Source organism: Purpureocillium lilacinum, assembly GCF_023168085.1.
Source record: "Purpureocillium lilacinum CBS 284.36 DNA, scaffold_3, whole genome shotgun sequence".
NCBI classification, from domain to species: domain Eukaryota; kingdom Fungi; phylum Ascomycota; class Sordariomycetes; order Hypocreales; family Ophiocordycipitaceae; genus Purpureocillium; species Purpureocillium lilacinum.
Window position 1 is genome coordinate 4,820,001 of NW_027072113.1, and position 19,479 is coordinate 4,839,479.

Sequence of the window (19,479 nt, forward strand, 5' to 3'; positions counted from 1 at the left end):
ATGGCCCCTCAGAAGAAGAGCAAGAAGGATGCCAACAGCATCAACTCCAAGTTGGCGCTGGTCATGAAGTCCGGCAAGGGTATGCTTCCGCCCGCTTGCCGCAATTGCAATTGACACCCGTCGTTAACAAAACCTGCGCAGTCACTCTCGGCTACAAGTCTACGCTGAAGAGCCTTCGTTCCGGCAAGGCCAAGCTGATCATCATCGCTGGCAACACCCCCCCTCTCCGCAAGAGCGAGCTGGAGTACTACTCCATGCTGTCCAAGGCCCCCATCCACCACTTCGGCGGCAACAACGTAAGTGCACCAAATTTCTTTCACAGCACGATGCCAGCCTCGTCAGGTCTGGCTGCTCTTCGCGAGCAAATCTCTGCTTAGCAAGAACCAATCGTTCTTTGCGATCTACCCAGAGAAAAAGTCGTCTCGACTTTGGAGGGTTCACCTTGGCTTACTCTTTACCCTGCAGATTGAGCTGGGCACCGCTTGCGGTAAGCTCTTCCGTTGCTCCACCATGGCCATCCTCGATGCCGGTGACTCCGACATCCTGAGCGACCAGCAGGCTTAAGTTCCCGCAAGGGAGCTCTGCATTTCTCGGCGTTCGGGGTAAAATGGGTTCACGGGCACTTGAGGATATACCAGTCAATGTTATGCGATCACGAGAGACTTGATCAGAGGATCTTTCGGCCGTCCGCGGCCGCAAGACGTTCCTCTCTGCATGTGCTGCAGTTACTCTAGGAATAAGAGGGCTGTTACCACTGGAGATGGTCACCTCGATATTAAGAATAAATCTGATGACCTTTTTACTCCCCGCCATCGATACCGCCCTTACATGTTCCGTCTCACTTGTGAATGTTGCCTGGGCAGCCCCTCGGTCATGGTTATCATGGTTTTCCCTTCTCTGCAGGAGGCCGGGGCCCATGTCTCGGGTTCCCTCGTGCAATGTTCCATGTGCGCGTGCAGTTGTGAGTGTTGGCAAGCAATGACCGTCATAATATCATGCCCTGGCAAGCCAATCATGCCCTAGACTTCAATAACAGTCGAGGATTCAGGGCGTGCTCAAGCAGTCGCAATTTCGACCATGCGCGTGGCAGTGATGCCGCTCAATCTCGCTGGACGATGAAATGTCAATGCGAGGCTGCCAGCCAACCTTTGTACCGCAAAAGACCGGCAATCCGGCGGCGGCAAAGCCACGAGGAAAGACTGAGCCGCCAGTCTTTGGTCACTTCTCATGAGCGACTGCTCGGTCATCGGATGTGCGGGCAGACAAGACGAGGGCCGCGAGGCCCCCAATTTCCTGAGGTTCTGTGGTAACCTGCAGAAGGGAGTTTGGAGTACGGAGTACAACGTACATGGGTTTAATGCAGGGCTGATGCACATGGCATGGAGCCCTGATGAGCCGCCACACTGGTTGGGAGGAGTTGGACGTAAGAAAGAATATCCCATGGGTTCTTTCTGCCGCGTCCGTAAGCCAGCATTGCAGGAGTCGCCCATCAGCCGCTGGCGATCACAGGCACAAGCAGCTCCCGAGGCACTCCAGCCTGCATGTCCGCGTCTGGACGCCTTGCAAGTCACCATCTCATCATGATGGAGGGTGGATGGGTGGGTGGCCCCGGGCAGTCAACAGGGCCTGGGCTGATGGCAGGCCAGGCCAGGGAGAGCCAGTGGAGGGTCCCGCATCAGGCCGCCTCCGCGACCCCGACTATTTCGAGAAGTCTTGGGGGCCTGAGATTAAGCCCGGAGGACGCTAGCTCCATCTGGGCTGGCACCCCCCTGCCCTGGGCGGACTGGTGATTATAGGGGGCCTGCACCAAGCGCCCAGCGGCTGGCTCAGCGCTGGACTGGTGCAACTGCAGGGTGGAGGGCAGCCCGCAGGCGGTCATCCAGTCAACCGGAGGAACCTGTGACTGGGCGCTGACAATCCTCCATTCCGTAGCCCGCGGACCCTTTTCCTTCCATCAACAACAAAGCAATAACCCATACATATCTTCAGCAGCCACGCAGCCCGTCAGTTGCTGCATGTTTGCTCCGTGGTCGCCTCGCCCTTTCATCCTCTCCTCCCGCATCGCGCCCCCGGGCCCAACGCATTGACGCGCGGTTCACGAGTCAGGTGGAGCTCAGGCACCTTTGAGTCGGTGGGCAGGCGAGACGGGACAGGCCTTGTGGCATCTTGAACAACAACCACCGCTGCCATCGACACATGCACCTGTCCTGCACTACGACTGCAACGCTCGACCGAATACTGCTACCCGCATCCTTACCGGGGCGCAACATCAGTAGCGCCGCGTATCACTTGCCTGCGGTTTTCCCGTAGCCCCCAAACAACGCACGTCCCGGCGCAACCCCTCCAACAAGACCGAGCGATATGTCAACGTCGGTATCCAAGAAGCCGCCATCTGGCGGTGTAGGGCGCGTGTCGACGGCCGACAGCGGCTCCTCCTCGCCGGGCACCTCGCCAGCGCGCAATGCGCAACGGTCGTCGACGCCAACGGCACACGCCCGAACCCGATCCGTTCGAGGCGGCGCCCCAGTGTCGGCTCGCGCCGCCGTCGCACGTCGAGACAGCAGCGCCTTGGGCAGCGCCGAATCCGATGCGCGAGCCGAGAACGCCTCCGCCGTCGAGGACCTCCAGCAGCGCCTGGAAAAGGAAGAAAAGTCATCCGAGCAGTACAAGAAACAGGTCGACGTGCTCCAGTCCAAGCTGGACGACGTGGTGAAGGAGTCGGCAAGACTAGAGGAGAAGGTGCACGAGTACGAGGAGCAGCTCGAGGCCCTCAGGAATGAAAAGCGAGATGCGACTCGTCAGATTCGGGAGATGGAGAACATTTACGAGGCGGAGCGAAGCGCGATCCTCAAGGAGAAGGAGGAGCTGGCGAATAGGGAGGAGGAGATGCAGACCGTCATTCAGCGGCTCAAGGACAATCTTGCCCAGAGGAACAACACCGATGACGATGGGAGGCCCTCCAGACAAAGTATGTCCTCGCCCCGCGGGCAGATCTCGGCGCCCGGCCGCCCAGAAGCCGTTACTGACTCTCCTCCTGCAGCAGCTAGCTCGTCTCCGTCGCTCGACGGCGGCAGCTTCGCCCCTCCATCATCCCTCCACCGCAGCGACTCCCGGAACAGCTCCAAGCTCATCTTGCAAAAGGACAAACTCATCGAGTCTCTGCGGCTGGAACTCGCAGAGGCGCAGATCAAGCTCGTCGAATCCGAGAACCAAGGCGGCGGACGGCTTCAGGAAGTCGAACGTCTGCTCATGGAAGCACGCATGGCCAACGCCCGGCTTATGGAAGACAACGAGAGCTACCAGTTGCTCCTCCAGGAGAGGACCCTCAAGGGCGACTTCGGCCAAAGCGACTTCAGCTATATGGGTGCCAGCGCCAATCAGGATGCCCTCAACGCTCTGGAGGGCAAGACGGGCGGCTCGAGCCTCGCCGACGAGCTGTCCGATGCTGCAGCGGCCGAGGGCGAGGGCGACCGCCGCCTCGAAGCCGAACTCAAGGCCATGAGGGAGCAGAACAAGGCCCTCACGCTATATATTAACAAGATTATCGAGCGCCTGCTTCAGCACCAGGAGTTTGAGCACATCCTCGACCAGTCGGGCGATATCAAGGCGGCAGGGCCCGACACGAACAAGGACCTCCCTGCGCCGCCGGGCGAGAAGCCCCTTCCGAGCGGGCCATCTCTGCTGCAACGGGCCAAGTCGATGGCCGTGGGACAGCAAAAGCCCAAACAGCGGCCCGTTTCGATTATGCCCGTCTCTAACGCGGCGAGCTCTGCGCACACCGACCCGGAGACGGCCCCGAGCATCCCCATTGGGAACCTTGGCCGTTCTGCCAGCACGAGGCGGTCCAGGCCGCAAAGTGATCAGTTCACTGGCGCCGCGAGCCTCGTCGGCCAGATGTACAAGGGCCCGGACGGTCCGGCATCGCCCACCCTCGGCAACCCCCGGCACTCGCACTCGTTCTTTGCGGGCCGCGCCTCGAGCGGGAGTCAAGCTCCCTCCTCCTCGGGTAACTTCCCGGGCATGAGAAGCGAGACGTCCAGCCTGAGCGGCGACTCCAACAACGACAACGTCTCGACGCCGCCCTCCCAGTCGCCGCCCAGGTCGCACAGCGACAAGGGGACGACGTTTTCGGGCGCGAAGCCTCGGCCGCTGCGCCTGGTGCAGGAAAACCAGGACGTGGTTAAGGACAACAAGCGATCGAGCTGGTACTCGGGATGGAGCTGGGGCGCCAAGAAGGAGGACTCGGCGTCGACGGCGCAGGCGCCGCCCGCGGGCAGCACGATCCCGGAGTGATGATGCCTTTTCCCCCCTCCCCTTCCCCTTTTTTTTTCGCTTTTCGGTCCCGCGCGGATACAGTACGGGCTGGGGTGACGTTGATATGAGATATCTCGGGCACATGAGAGGGCGTCTGGGGCGTGTAGACTCATCTTTATTTCTTCACGGGCAGAGACAACACACATTTTTTTTACACCGTCTTTGTGACTGTGACCTGGGACAACGGCGGGACGGTTGGATAGACCATTGTAAGGAGTGAGCGGATGGGAGGAGGAGGAGAAGGGGGGAGAAGAGAGGGACGGCGGCGCGTACTAATCGTGGTCTCGTCGTGGGTTCGTGGGAACCAACAGTGTCTTTTTGGCCGGCCACCACCATTGGCATGTACGATTTTTACGTCACTACGGAGTATTAGATGCATCTCCTTTTTGGCTGAGTCAAATGGTAGATGATTGTATGTATGCTCAAACACTCGGACCAGACTGTTCCCATGATTGATCGATTGCTTGCACACTCACACGTCGCGAGAGACTGGTCGTTCCCATGCTATTTGTCATTGGCAAGTACCGGGTAGGCAAGAGTGATACCCCGTCATGACATTGTTCTTCGATGCAGGCATCTCGACGCCAGGCAGACGAGGCAAGTAAAGCCTCTTTCTGGACCATGAGGACATGTCCGCTTCGGGAGCAGATGCCAGAAAGAGCAGCAGCAGCAGCAGCACCATAACCCCGGGGGAAGTCGCCACGAGAGGATGCCGTCTCGGTCCTATAGGATCGCTCCCGCGCTCTCGGGACGATCACGACAACGGCTGTCCCCGCGGATGGGAGTTTTTGTTTTCAGCCGCTTGCTCAGTCGGCCGCACTCCCTCCTTTGTCATCCCCGCCTCTCGGCCGTGATGGGGAAGCGGGAACTTCGCGACACCACCATCCGCGTGCAGCGGGAGGAGGAGGAGAGACAGTGACGGGCAGGGAGGGAAGGAGGCGACTCACGAGGTGCCACGACGGGGTGGTGGTGCGCGCGTGTGCGGCGCGGCAGCAGTCCGCGGTGACGCCTCCGTCTCGTTGGAGAGGGTAACGAACGACGTGAACAGCAGCGGAGCCGATCAGACGTACGCGTGCGCGTGTACTGTATGCACGAAGGGAGAGGTAATCTCACGACGAATGGACAGAACCCCCCCCCCTTTCCCCCCCGGGGATCTGTCTCTCTTTGGGATGCGGATCCGGATGCGGATAACCTTACTCAGGTCTACGTGCAGGAGGACGACAGGCTGGCGCTGGGTGGTGCTGGCTCGTGCGTGGGGAGATCGTGTGTGTGTTAGATAGTCTTTGAGTACCAAGTACGAAGCGTGTCGTGTTGATGCCCGACGAGCAGCTAGTCCTGCTGCAGTTCCAACCCTGGACAACAACATTGAATCACGCCGCAGGTCTTACGCACGGGAAAGGCTCGGATGGTATGGCATTGGCACCACGCAGGCGCCGGCAGACTTTGCATCTTTGCACCTGTGCCGCAAGCGGGATATGTCGGTGTTTCTGGCTGTGCCGTGCAACAGACTACGCACGTACGTAGTTCCCAGGCAAGGGACACATGCATGGTGATGGAGCGAGCCCGGCCGGCCGAGAGAGCACAGGCTCGGAATGCCCATTCGGAGCATTCAGTGCCGAGGAAGGGCGGTTGAGCCGTTCCGGAAGCTCGCGGGAGCACATGATGATGCGCGTCCTCCAGGACCCTGCTTGACGGGTAGCACTACTGTTCCGTACGACGGAGCACTCGGTTTCTTCAAGAGTGCCACGACCGCGCGCTCGCTTCGCGGGTCGTGTTGGCCGGCGGCGCAGTTGGGCGACAGTGCGGGAGAACGCATCCCCACCGGCATCCAGGGCAGGGAAAAGCCAGGCCCAGAGAAGGGGACACCGCCTTTGAGGACGGGCGACAACTCGCAAGGTCTGGAAAGGGCACGCCGTCTTCCCCGCCCGGAAAGCCGGCTGTTGATGGAGACATGCGCAGGAACCCGGAGCTATGCCACAGGGCCCCCGGCGCGTGACCTGCACGGGATGTGCAGCCCAGGCGTCGTTGGGGCCAAAGAGGAGCGACGCTGACGGTCTGGTGGCTGCGAGGGCTGTCCAGCCTGTCGAACGAGGGTGCGCCGGCCCCAAGGGTGGGCATTTCATGCTGTAACCGTATTTAGTGTGCTTGATGCAGACGAAGTACAGCCAGGGAAGAGGTTGACAGCATCACCAAAGAGTTTCAAATACATCGTCACGGGGGCGCGGGATCGCGCAGACAACAGCCGAGATGGTGCTCTCAACGTCCAGCATGCATCTTGTGATGGACGCGAGCGGCGCGGTCAACAGAACGCGCGTTCGAGGACGGCCCGCCTGCAGCCCAACCCGTGGATGGTGGGCGTCACTGGTCTGCCGGGACGGGAGGCAGGGATGGGCGCGCTGCGCTCGCCTCGCGGGTGCCTGTTGTTGTTGTTTGCTCCCGCCCGTCCGTGGAGAGGGCCTCGCGACCAAGGGGGTGCAGGGTTTGGCTGGAGGCGTGTCACGCTGTGAGAGGCTGCTGGAGAAGGGGCACGACGCAGCTCAGGCCTGGTCCGTGACGGCTGGCCCCCTCCCCAACCGGTGCTCCGTCACTGGCTGAGGGTCGTCTTCAGAAGCGTTGAGCGGCTGGAGCTGGTCTGCCCAGGCCACCGGGATTCAATCGCTGCCCATTTGCAGTATGCAGCAGCGATAGCACAGTATGTACCCTCCGTACGGAGTACAGGGCTGCCGGATGCTGTGGGCTGACATGCTGCTGACCGACAGTTTGAGGGAGATCCGAGGTTGGCCGGCCCCGTCCTGCTGCTGCTGGCAAACAGTATGTACAGCACAGTACAGTATGTACGGAGTATGCAGGCGCTTCGATAACTCTTCGGGTTCCAACTCGGGGCGTTTCTCGACCCTGCCGCGCAGATACGTGCATGCAGCGCCCGCAATCAGACCGATCGTGGAGGCTCCGAGTCTCTGGGCTCCCTCGGCTTCTCATCGTTGTTGATCGCGATGCCACAGCCATCGAGCACCTGGCCGCCGGAGCATATGCTGCGGCTTCAGCCCCAAGCAGGTTTCGAACCAAGTAACCGGCGGGCCACAGCATCCGCCAACCCGCCAGATTGGGTCCTGGCCGAGCCGTCGTGTGGGTGCGGCGTGTGGGGTGCGTCGTCCGCTGGCCGCGTGCATGACCGGCCGGGCAAGCCAGGCACCACCTCGTCGTGACAGGGAATGATTGTGCGCCTGCAATCATCGATCCCCGGAACCACGGTGATCCTGGCAGCTGGCGTCCCGTGACATCCGGCAGCAGTTTCGTCCGTACGAAGCAGGTTGTGTTTGCTCGCGTCCAGTCGTCAGCTCGCACCAGCTATCTTCTTGACGGCCACGACAACGGCTGAGACATGAGATCTGGCTGGGACGATTGCGCCGAGGTATCGTGCCACCTCTACCTTGTAGGGCGACCACTCTCGGGCGTTCCCTGGCGAGCGCGATACTGAGCTTGCTGGCCTGCCAGGCCGTGGGGGCCGGAGACAGGGGGCTTCGTTGCATGGCGCCGCCTCTTGGGTCGACGCGAAGATTCGCACTCGTGGACACTGAGCCCATGTCCCAGCAAAGCTGGCCCCTTGTCGGTGGACGTGCTGTGATTTCATGACCGCTACTTGGGCATCTGGGCACAAAACAACCGGGAGTCTGCTGCGTCGTTGCATGTCTCTCCCGGGAATGCGGGTGCGGCTGCCGATGGGCCATGCCAGCCAAGCTTAAACCAGTCCGTCCATCGTGTTTGTTCGCTCGGGCGGGTCATGTGGATGGCATCTCGCTCACCGTCAGTCTGGAGAAAGGAAGGCACCTACTCGGGGGTGTTGAGGCCGCATGCTTTTCGATGGACCCATCCAAGCCATGTCGGCTGTTGAGGCGCTGGCTGGCAGTCGAGACAGAAGCGTGCTGGAGAAACTCTCAGCGCGGGCGTGTTTGCTGGACCAGAAACCATGGTGGATGAGTGGGCACGGGGTTCCAGTGCCTTCGGTCAGGTCGTCGAGTACCGATACTTTGGCATCCACCATAGGATGGGCGACGCCGAGGTGTCTGTACCGGGTGACGACAAGCTCCTTCCCCTCTTGCGCGTCCTTGGCTGCGCCGCCCTGTAACCTTGCGGGCGCCGCCCTGCAGCAGGACGAAGGGGCACGGGCACGCACCACAACAGGGTACCTGCCTGGTACGCAGGTAGCGGTCGAATGACGAGGACCACTCAGCTTGAGACCTGAGGCGGTAGGTACAGCTCGAGTACACGTCAGTCGTCGCGGTGCGTGACGGGACGGATCCCTGTCGCCTGCCCGCCTCAAGTCGCTTCCATTCACCGTCTCTGCCGGGGGAACCTTGAAGCCTCGGGCCCAGTCGTGCTTCTGGAACCAGAAGGACGGGCCAGGGCCTGCCTTCCAAACGTCTCGCTGTGTGCCGACGCTCGGTCGTCTCTCTTGGTCTGTCTCTGCCTCCCTCCCACCGGCGCAACAGACAGAACAAAGGACCTCCCACCGGCTCGTTCCAGCTGCTTCCACGTACGTACGTATTGCCCGCGCGCCACTGCTGTCACCGCGAAAACAACATCACGCCGCTCGGCCGCCTCCGATCTCACTGAGACGGGCAGCGCACGCAGATCCGGGAGAGCGCCCAACGGCACCTCCGCGTGTGCCTTGTCCTGCGTGTAGACTTCGCACGGACGGCCCCGCGCCGAGCAGCCACGGTGCGCACAGTGCCCAGAGGCGGTCGTACGGCGCGCGGCGGGTGGCCTGCATTACCTCACACCTCGCACATCGCAGTCACCACACCTCGCGCGACGACATCATTCACCTCGATCCACCTCATCGGCCCCCTCCTCGAGACTCCAGCCCGGCGAGCACCTGGCCTGGCTGGCCCCGTTCCCCCTCCCCATCCCGGCGGCGAAGGTAACTACACGCCGGTCCGCCCCAGTCGCCTCCCCCCCATCACACACCTACCACAGGACAACCTTTTGACGGCGAGCCAGCCCAGCGCCCGCTCGTGAAAAAACAGGGCCCCCGGGGCCTCCACTGCACTGTCCTGCACAGGACGCCCTGCCCGGCCCTGCCTCCAGTGTGTCGCCGCAGCGCTGGAGCGACCTGCCAGCCCGCCCCGGGTGTGCCACCGCACCGCACCGCACCTCAGCGCCAGCACCCGACGGGCACCTCACCTGTGTCATTCCCTGCGCGCTAAAGCCCCAGCGGCCAATCGCCCGACGTCACCCCCCCGGCGCCCCTGCTCAATCGCTCGACTTCCCACGTTTCCTTGGCCCCAGGGCTTCTGCAGCCAACAAACACCCCAACACCAAAAGACCCCGTCCCTCCCGGCGTCGTCTGCTCAGGCACTCTTCGCCATCCCACCTGCATCGCACTCCACGCAGTCACGCACGGCCAAGCCTCAGTCGCTCACGTCCAGACCGAAGCCAGCGACCTGCCGAGGCGACACGCACCGCACCGCGCCGCGCCGTACCGCAACGCAACGCATCGGCGTTGGGCATCACGCTCGGGTCTCTTCGCCGATCCTCCCCAGACTGCATCCATGACGAGCCACGCACAATGACACTAGCCCTCGACCTCCATTGCCAACAACAAACCCACTGAGCCATGCAGCGCAACGACCCTCCCGCACCCACGGCCAAGACTCCGCCCGCCGGTGACGCTGCCCAAGCTGCCGCGCCGACCACGGCCAGCACCATGGCGAGTCAACAGGCCGCCCCCGGCGGCTCCAACCTGCCGTCTGCAAATGCGCCCGTGTCCAGCGTACAGACCTCGAAGCAGTCGTCAGCGGCCAACTCCAACTCCCAGTCCCCCATAGCCTCCCGAGACGGCTCTCCCGCTCGAAATCCCCGAAGGAGCTCGTCGACGCAGCGACTCGGCAGCGCGACGCGCTCTCGAAAGAACAGCCAGCACGACCCGAGCCCATCGAGACCTGCCAGGACGAGTATCCCCGAACCGACGTCAGCGCCGCGTGCCCTGTCGTCCACGACACCAAGTCTACGCCCAGCCAGCAAGGAGCCGCAAATACAGGCTCCCACGCCACAGAAGCCGCCTATAGTACAGGAACTGAGGGACAACCCCAAGTGGCCCGTCTCGCCACGCATTCGATCGCCGCCGCCGCAGTTGGCCAAGTCAAGTGCTGCGGCCGCTGCTCGAAGAAGCGAGCAGGAGCCGCCGTCTATTAATGTCCAGAGGCCAACTCCGTCACCCCATCCTTCCGACTCCCAGCTGCCAACACCAGAAAGCGATACAGATGAGTCGCACATGCAGTCGGGTATTCGAACTCCGGCTCGCGGCCCCCTGGAGACCGTGCAAGAGGTCAGCCAGAACAACTCTCCGGCGCACCCCCGCGACAACGCACTGGTGGAGCATATCAAGGAGAAACTCGGCGGCGTCGACCCTTACGCGGACGCTGCGCTGAGCGATACTGGTGCGATGCAGAAGACCAAACCAACCATGGCCGGCCTGCAGGCCGTGGGCGATGCGTCCAAGGCTGAACTGAGGAGGCCGACCTCGGTGCCCCCTCCGCTCGTCTCCCGGCAGTCGAGCGCCATGTCGGCGAAGCAGTCGAAAGCAAAGCCCGAGGGCTCGACGCAGAACATGACAGTGGAGACCGAGACTGTCCCCAGCGTCCCTCAAGTAGCGCTCACTGCAGGCCAAAAGTCGGAAGGCGGCAACGGCACACTCAAGGCAAAACCAAGCACGGAAACAATCAAGCCGAAGAAGGAGAAAAAGAAGCCTACGCGAAAGCAGCCGGCTGTCAGCTCGGCGACAGGTAAGGAAACTCGCGGCTAGGACGACAGACTGGTTGCTGACGAGGGTAATAGGTTCCAAGGCGGACATTTTCGAGGCCAAAATTGCCAGCGCTGTCGACGAGGCCAACACGTCTGATTCGGAGGAGACCTTTGTGTATGACTCTAACCCGCCAGACACCGCCGAGCGGTCAAACCGGCGTTTCCATTCTCGAACCCCAAGCGCAACATCCATGGCAAGTCAAGCAGACCGCCAAAATCTTCGATCCATCTACGGCGTCATGCAAGACGGGAGCCACGGTTCTGGCCACCCTCACGGCCCGGTACCGAAAAAGAGCATGAAGTTTGTCAACACTTTTAACGGCAACGCGAGCGATAGCTTGACTCCTGGTGAGGAAGACGGCAAAGGCACTGGGCGGAGCGCTGGTGGTTCCGCACGAGGCACTGTGCGCCATCATCACCATATTGGCAGATGGGGTCGTCAGCCTGGCAACGGCCATGCTTCCCTATTCGACAATGAGTCTCCATTCCCCAACGCCGCGAAATCCAAGCTAGGGAGCAACACCTCGCGGAACTCGTCTGGCCCACCCAGCCCTCGCAACTATCACTCGGCCCGTGGCCACTTGAGCACTAAGCGGTCCAACATGCAAATGTCTTCGAGCTACGACTTGGATGACACGACCGGCGCCGACGACGAACGAACTCCGCTTCTTGAGCAGGGCCGTTCTTACCGTGGCGGACGGAACAGGCGCGGGCCGCACAACCTGCGACAAGCCGAGTCGCAGACATATACGAGACGATCCTCGTATCTGAATCGTTTTGCCGCCTGTCTTGTCCTGACCATGATGTTTCTCTTGGTCATCACTGGCGCCATCGGGTTCATGTTCGCGACGTCGCAACCCATGACCGGCATCGAGATCGTCTCCATCACAAACGTGGTGACCAGCCAGCAAGTCTTGATGTACGATCTCACTGTCAAGGCACACAACCCCAATATCGTGGTTGTAACCATCGACCACGCAAACCTGGAGATATTCGCCAAATCGGAACATGCTGGCACCGACTCGGAATGGAGATCACGTGGCGCAGATGACGTTCGTGCTCGAGACGATCCAGTCAACGACCCACCCAAGGGTCCCGGTGAGGGCGATGATGGCGACTCCAGGCCAAACGTTCTACTCGGGCGCATCACGGAGTTCGACAGCCCGCTCACATTTGAAGGCTCACTGTTTCATCAAGGCAGCTCGACATCGAGCGCCGAGATGCAGCTGGCCAATCCTGGAAACGACACAACAGGTGGTTCGGAACGGTGGGAGCGCATTTACCAAAACGAGTTCGACCTCATCATCAAAGGGGTGGTCAAATACAGCCTTCCCCTTAGCGCTCATGTCCGCAGCGCCACGGTATCCGGGCGAACGACGGTCAAGCCCAACTCGGCCAACGATCCTTCCCATAAACCCAACAACACTCTTTCTGCCGTTTCTTGACAGCATGATGCCCTCCGCAGGCATCCTTCTCTCCTTTGTCTTTCTTGGTCTTGTGTAGCTTGAGCGGGCGTGCATGGCATCTGAGGAGTGTTGGCGTTGAAGGCATCTCCATACCACATCCTGCGGGAGCGGTCGAGATGTAACACTCTCGCGTTTTCTTTTGCTTCTTTTGGGTTATAGACAGGCCGGAACTCACCGAACCCGACACGCTGCCTCTGGGGCGAACCAACATGGTTTCAGAGCTCCAAAGCATTCACGGGTGGTCTGCCTCCGCGCCGAACGGATCAATCTGACGGTACAGACAAGCAAGCTGGCGAAACAGGGGAAAACACAGCATACCAAGCGATAGAGGCGTCATAGCACCTTTTACTTTTTCCAATAAAGTGGAGGTCTCGTTTGTTTCTACTCTGAGTGATGATAGATGGGAGGAGAGGGGCACCTGTGGTCTGTAACTTTAGCGACCTGACGACTAAAAAACGAACGATGAACAAGTTTACGGCCGCGACGATGAAGGAGTAGCTGGATGGCCAGGCAGGACGGTGATGGATCAGTTTGTGAGAATGGGGCCCTGGCAGTCAGACTAGAGAAGGTAGCTGGTTGATGAAGAAAACTGTGCCAAACACTGCGAAGCCCCTGTCTTTTAAAGTGCAAATTTTGTTCATCGAGATGAAGTCATGCTAAGTCCCAGAAACGATGGCTATGTAGATCCCGTACTTTCGACTCCCCGATGACACGCCAAAACGCCGCCAACCCTAAACCGCACGAGCCCCAAGGATATGGCATCTCTCATCAAGTACGCTCAAACAGGCGTGGCGGCTACGAAAAGTGGATGCCCTCGTTATTGAAGGCCCAGAGAAGCCGCAAGAAGTCGTTTTCGTCGCACTTGCCGGCACGCTTGTCGGCCAGCTCCGTCTCGTCCTCGAGGACCTTGCGTATCTTCTCGCGGACGAGCTCGGCGACCTTTGTCTTCTTGCGCTTGCTCTTGGTCTTGGCGGTCGCGGCGCCGGCGGCGCGCAGCTCCTTGAAGAAGTCGGGGGCGTCATCGCCGTCGACGTCCATGCCCTCATCGTTCTCGTCGGCGGGCGCGTCGCCACCGTCCATGTCCATGTCCTCCTCGGCCGCATCGCCGCTCTCGTCGTCGACCAGGGAGTCGTCGACGGGGACTCCGTTCATGGCGCACCAGGTGCGGTAGTTGCGCTCGACCATGGCGAGCACTTCCTTGGTGCCGAGCCAGCTCGCGCGCAAGGTCTTGTTCTTGCGCACGAAGCAGACGCGCAGGAGGCCGTCCCACTCGTCCCAGCTGACGTTGGGCCGGTCCTTGCCAATCTTGGGCTCGATGCGCACGACCGAGGACTCGACCTGCGGAGGGGGGCGGAAGTTGTTCTTGCCGACCTTCATGACGTGCGTGATCTTGGCCCAGAACTGGGCGTTGACGGAGAGTCGGCAGTAGAGCGCGTCGCCGGGGCGGGCGGTGAGGCGGAGGGCGAATTCGCGCTGGAACATGAGGATGGAGGTGCGCGGAGGGTTGGGCATGGCGAGGAGCTTGAAGACGAGGGGCGAGGAGATCTGATCCCAAGTGTAAGTAGATGCGCCTTGGGCAGGGGAGGGAAAGCAGGGGGGAAGCACATACTTGATAAGGGGTATTTGAAATGCAAACATCAAACGCTGGCAGTTCCGTCTTGATCACATCGCCGAGAATGACCTCGAGCTTGCGCTGCTCGGGCTTTCCCTGGACTCGCTTCGTCACTTCGGCCGCCATTCGCGGGTCCAGCTCCACGCATATGCACTTCTTGGCCTTTTCCAATATCCGGACCGTCAAGTTACCCGTTCCGGGGCCGATTTCGAGGACGGTGTCGGTCGGCTTGAGGTAGGCCTTGTCGACGATGGCGTCGGACACACCGGGGTTCTTGAGGATGTGCTGGCCGAAGTTGGTGTTGAACTTGAAGACGGTGTTCTTGGCCGACCCGGCGCCTCCCCCTGCGCCGCCACCGCTGGGCCGCTCGTAGGGCGTGCTCGACGCGCTGCTGCGCTTCGCTTGCTTCGTCTTCGCCATGGCTGCGGGATGAGGTGGACGAGGGGGCCGGGCGGTATGAGGCGGTGGAGGGGCGGATGGTGGTGAAGTGGGAAACTTTTTTTTGGCGGCCAGGGCTATCGATAAGAGAACCCGCCCTGTGCCAAGTTGAGGCGTCACTGGTCAAAACCTTTGGCATTGTAGCGTCGACACGCCACCAAATTCGCACCAGTGCTTAGCTTGCCTGACACCCTGCTTGCTCAAGAGACAACTTCACCCGCGCCTGTCCGGCAAGGCAACAGAGCCCGCTGCGAACCTCGACAGTCGGGCCGTCACCAACTCCCACCACACATCGCCAGCGCGACACCGCAACCATGTCCGGCCGACGCGACTTCCTGAGCCAGCCGGCTCCCGAGAACTACGTCGCAGGTCTCGGTCGCGGCGCCACGGGCTTCACAACACGATCCGATCTTGGCCCGGCGCGCGACGGTCCCAGCGAAGACCAGATCAAGGAGGCGCTGGCCAAGCGAGCCGCGCAGCTGGGCATCGCGCAGGACGGAAAGGACGGCAAGAAGGGCAAGGACGACCAGGGCGACGACGCCAACGACGAAGCCCGATACCAGGACCCCGATAACGAGGTGGGCTTGTTTGCCGGCGGCGTCTACGACAAGGACGACGAAGAGGCGGATCGCATCTGGGAATGGGTAGACGAGCGCATGGACCGGAGGAAGCGGCAGCGAGAGGAGCGGGAGCAGGCCGAGCGCGAAGAGTTTGAGCGCAACAACCCCAAGATCCAGCAGCAGTTCTCCGACTTGAAACGAGCGCTGGGTACGGTCACGGACGACGAGTGGGCCAGCCTGCCCGAGGTTGGCGACTTGACAGGCAAGAACCGAAGAAGCAAGCAGGCCCTGCGCCAGCGGTTCTACGCGGTGCCGGACAGCGTGCTCGCGGCGGCGCGAGACTCGACCGAGATGGGCACGACAGTCACCGACGACGGGACAGCGACGGGACGGGAAGGCGGCGACGGGACGATGACCAACTTTGCCGATATTGGCGCGGCCCGCGACAAGGTGCTCAAGTCGAGGCTTGAGCAGGCGTCGCAGAGTGCCGGCACCGAGTCCTCGGTGGCCGGCAGCGCCTCGACCATCGACCCGCAGGGCTACATCACCAACCTGAACAAGATGCAGATGAACGGGCAAGCCCAGGTCGGCGACATCACCCGCGTGCGGGAGCTACTGCAGTCCGTCGTCAAGACGAATCCCAACAACGCCCTGGGATGGATAGCCGCCGCGCGACTGGAGGAGCTGGCAGGCAAAATCGTTGCCGCGCGAAAGACCATCGACAAGGGTTGCGTGCAGTGCCCGAAGAGCGAGGACGCCTGGCTGGAGAACATCCGACTCAACCACGAGTCGCCAAACGCAAAGATCATTGCCCGCAAGGCCATCGAGTCGAACCCCAAATCTGTCCGGCTCTGGGTCGAGGCGATGAACCTGGAGAACATTCCTAGCAACAAGAAGCGCGTTATCCGCCAGGCGCTGGATAACGTGCCGAAGTCCGAGGCCCTGTGGAAGGAGGCCGTCAGCCTGGAGGACGACCCCAGCGACGCGAGACTCATGCTGGCCAAGGCCACGGAACTCATCCCCCTCTCGGTCGATCTATGGTTGGCCCTGGCGCGACTCGAAACCCCCGAGAACGCGCAAAAGGTGCTCAATAAGGCTCGTAAAGCCGTCCCGACATCGCACGAGATTTGGATTGCGGCCGCGCGGTTGCAGGAGCAGCTCGGCCAGGCGGACAAGGTCAATGTCATGAAGCGAGCGGTGCAGGTGCTAGCTAAGGAATCAGCGATGCCCACGCGCGAAGAATGGATTGGCGAAGCCGAGAAGTGCGAGGAGGAAGGGGCAACAGCCACCTGCCAGAACATCATCTTCGAGACGCTGGGCTGGAAACTGGACGAGGACGACGACCGAAAGGATATCTGGATGGAGGACGCGCGGGCGAGCATCAACAGGGGCAAGTACGCAACTGCTCGGGCCATCTACGCCTACGCCCTACGAGTCTTTGTGCACAGTAAGACTATGTGGACGGCTGCGGCCGACCTGGAGAGGAATCACGGCACCAGGGACGCCCTCTGGCAGCTCCTTGAGAAGGCCGTGGAGGCGTGCCCGCGCAGCGAGGATCTGTGGATGATGCTGGCCAAGGAGAAGTGGCAGGCCGGCGCCGTGGACGGGGCGCGACTCGTGCTCAAGCGCGCGTTCCAGCAGAACCCCGACAACGAGGACATTTGGCTGGCGGCCGTCAAGCTCGAGTCGGACAGCGGCAACGTGGACCAGGCGCGCAAGCTGCTGCAGATTGCGCGGGAGCAGGCGTCGACGGACCGGGTGTGGATGAAGAGCGTGGCCTTTGAGCGCGTGCACGGCAACCCCGAGGCGGCGCTCGACATGGTGCTCACGGCGCTGCAGCGATTCCCCGCGTCACCAAAGCTGTGGATGCAAAAGGGGCAGATCTACGAGGACCAGGACAAGATAGGCCAGGCTCGGGACGCGTACGCCACGGGCGTCAAGGCGGTGCCCCGGTCGGTGCCGCTGTGGCTGCTCTACTCGCGGCTCGAGGAGCGGGCGGGCCTCACCGTCAAGGCGCGGTCGGTGCTGGACCGGGCGCGTCTCGCAGTGCCCAAGAGCGCGGAGCTGTGGTGCGAGTCGGTGCGGCTGGAGCGGCGAGCCGGCAACCTCCCGCAGGCCAAGTCGATGATGGCGCGCGCGCAGCAGGAGGTGCCCAAGAGCGGGCTGCTCTGGGTGGAGCAGATCTGGCACCTGGAGCCGCGGACGCAGCGCAAGCCGCGCAGCCTCGAGGCCATCAAGAAGATCGACAACGACCCGCTGCTGTTCGTCGGGGTGGCGCGCATCTTCTGGGCGGACCGCAAGCTCGACAAGGCGCAGAACTGGTTCGAGAAGGCGCTGGTGCTGGACCCGGACTGCGGCGACAGCTGGGCCTGGTACTACCGCTTCCTGTGCCAGCACGGCACCGACGAGAAGCGCGAGGAGGTGGTGTCCAAGTGCGTCCAGAACGAGCCCAAGCACGGCGAGGCGTGGCAGGCGGTGGCAAAGGACCCGGCCAACGCGCTCAAGACGACCGAGGAGGTGCTCAAGCTCGTCGCGGCGGGGCTGGAGCAGTGAGGCCGCCGGCCGTCGCCCAGGACAGGGGAGGACAGAGAAGGACATGGCTAAGGTCGCGCGGGCAAGACGGGGGGGGGGGGACCATGGAGGCACGCTGACGCTTTTGTTTGTAGTAGTAGTATATCAACCATGCTTAGACGTTGGGGCGGAGGGGCCATTGGCACGGAGTTGGGCTGGGATCGTTTTTCGTCGCAAAGGCAGTCAGAGGGCAGAGTCCCCTGTCGCAAAAACATCAAGTAGACAGAATATTCAAGCGAGCAAGAAGAAGAAGAAGCAAAGTGAATTGACCTATCCGCAGTACACCGGAAGAAACAACCTGGTACATACATACATGGCCCTCCTCCCCTTTCCCTCCCCTGGGCCGTCTCTTACACGTCGCCGGACATGTATCGAGTTGGCGCGACGCGCCACACTCTTCGCCCACCTGCCGCGGTAAAACACCCGCTCTCTCCATCTCTCGCCAATTACCAAAAAGACTAGGGCGCAACAATTGCTTGGGGGGGGGGGGGGAATAAGGATGGCTGTTGGGCTGCCAGCTGGTCCGTCGGGGCCCGGTCGGTTGGTCGTCGGGGAGGAGAGGGAGCGTGAGGAAGTGTGGCCGGGCCGCCCGTACGCAGCAGACAGACAGAACAAGGAAGGAGTCGTCTCCTCTCACTTGTTGCCGCTGCCGAACCAGCTCGAGATGCCGCCCTTGGCCTTTGCGGCGCCCTCCTCGACCTTGTGGTCGAACTTGTCGACGGCCTTGAGGGCCTCTGCCTTGGCGTCCTTGGCGTACGCCTCGGTCTCGCTCTTGAGCTTGGACGCCTGCTTGTCGGCCTCGGCCCACTGTTGCGCGCGCGCAGGACTCTCGTCAGTCATTGAATACGCTTCTCACTCTTTGCCGTGCCGAGCCCACGTCTCTTCTTCAAGGTAGGGTAGGGGTTGAAAGATGACGGAGTAGTGGGGAGAGAGAGAGACGTACAGCCTTGTCAATCTTCTCGCCGGCCTGGGCGCCGTAGCCCTTGAGCTGGCCCTCGGCGTTGGGGGAGCTGCCGGGGAGGTGCGACTTTACGTTGGCGGAGGCCTTGTGGACGTCGCCTGTGTGTCCCATTGCGCCGTGTCAGTGACATCATCACATCCAGCGAGAGGTTTCGGCTAGTATGCGCGGTTGGAGGCGCTCGCGGGCGCGCGCGCGCGCGCAATCGCGCATGGTTGATTCCAAGGGGGTGGGATGGATCACGCACTCTCAAACTTGTTCTCGGCGGCCTTTGCGTTGCCGCCGGCGCTGTAGAGGTAGTAGCCGACGCCGCCGGCGGCACCGAGGCCGAGGATGAGGGGCATCCGCGACTTGGACATGGTGGGCGATTGTTGCTGGGGAGAGCGGACGGGTGTTTTACGGGAGACGAGGGGGGGTCGTCTAATTGAGTAGCTGCTTGGGCGGCAGGTGTGTTGAGGTTATCGCAAGTGAGGAGGTAGACGATGGAGGATTGGGCGGAGGGGGAAGGAAGAAGAAGAGGAGGAGGAGGAGGAGAGAGAGAGGAGGAGAAGGTGGTAACGGTGGCGCGCGGAGCCGGAGCTTGGAACCGGTAACTGACGGCTAACTGCACTGGAATGGGCTACCTTGCCTCTTTACCTCATGATGGGGATGGGCGGCCCAGACAGACAGCTTGGAGCTAAACAGCCTCCTGCCACTGCCACTGCCACTGCGTTGACAGGCCGGATGGCAGACGGGGGCCAGGCGTGGATGGATGGG

The 19,479-nt window shown here is 61.7% G+C and overlaps 6 protein-coding genes across 6 annotated transcripts; 4 read left to right on the plus strand and 2 right to left on the minus strand.

Moving 5' to 3' along the window:
• Positions 1-564, plus strand: PLICBS_005025 (60S ribosomal protein L30; the record flags this gene model as incomplete). Its single annotated transcript, XM_065600642.1, has 3 exons — positions 1-79; positions 142-296; positions 466-564. 3 exons carry the CDS (start codon positions 1-3, stop codon positions 562-564), a joined length of 333 nt encoding a protein of 110 aa, XP_065456714.1.
• Positions 565-2,361: 1,797 nt separating this feature from the next.
• On the plus strand, positions 2,362-4,293 carry PLICBS_005026 (uncharacterized protein; the record flags this gene model as incomplete). Its single annotated transcript, XM_018325567.2, has 2 exons — positions 2,362-2,968; positions 3,041-4,293. The coding sequence occupies 2 exons, from the start codon at positions 2,362-2,364 to the stop codon at positions 4,291-4,293; spliced, it is 1,860 nt and encodes a 619-aa protein (XP_018175319.2).
• A 5,638-nt stretch (positions 4,294-9,931) lies between these two features.
• Positions 9,932-12,563, plus strand: PLICBS_005027 (uncharacterized protein; the record flags this gene model as incomplete). Its single annotated transcript, XM_018325565.1, has 2 exons — positions 9,932-11,099; positions 11,152-12,563. The coding sequence occupies 2 exons, from the start codon at positions 9,932-9,934 to the stop codon at positions 12,561-12,563; spliced, it is 2,580 nt and encodes an 859-aa protein (XP_018175317.1).
• An 816-nt stretch (positions 12,564-13,379) lies between these two features.
• On the minus strand, positions 13,380-14,616 carry PLICBS_005028 (dimethyladenosine transferase; the record flags this gene model as incomplete). The annotated part of the gene is made up of 2 exons (XM_018325564.1): positions 13,380-14,129; positions 14,194-14,616. 2 exons carry the CDS (start codon positions 14,614-14,616, stop codon positions 13,380-13,382), a joined length of 1,173 nt encoding a protein of 390 aa, XP_018175316.1.
• Positions 14,617-14,948: 332 nt separating this feature from the next.
• Positions 14,949-17,747, plus strand: PLICBS_005029 (uncharacterized protein; the record flags this gene model as incomplete). Its single annotated transcript, XM_018325563.1, has 1 exon — positions 14,949-17,747. The coding sequence occupies one exon, from the start codon at positions 14,949-14,951 to the stop codon at positions 17,745-17,747; it is 2,799 nt and encodes a 932-aa protein (XP_018175315.1).
• A 651-nt stretch (positions 17,748-18,398) lies between these two features.
• On the minus strand, positions 18,399-19,082 carry PLICBS_005030 (uncharacterized protein; the record flags this gene model as incomplete). Its single annotated transcript, XM_018325562.1, has 3 exons — positions 18,399-18,572; positions 18,709-18,824; positions 18,971-19,082. 3 exons carry the CDS (start codon positions 19,080-19,082, stop codon positions 18,399-18,401), a joined length of 402 nt encoding a protein of 133 aa, XP_018175314.1.
• Positions 19,083-19,479: the final 397 nt, after the last annotated feature.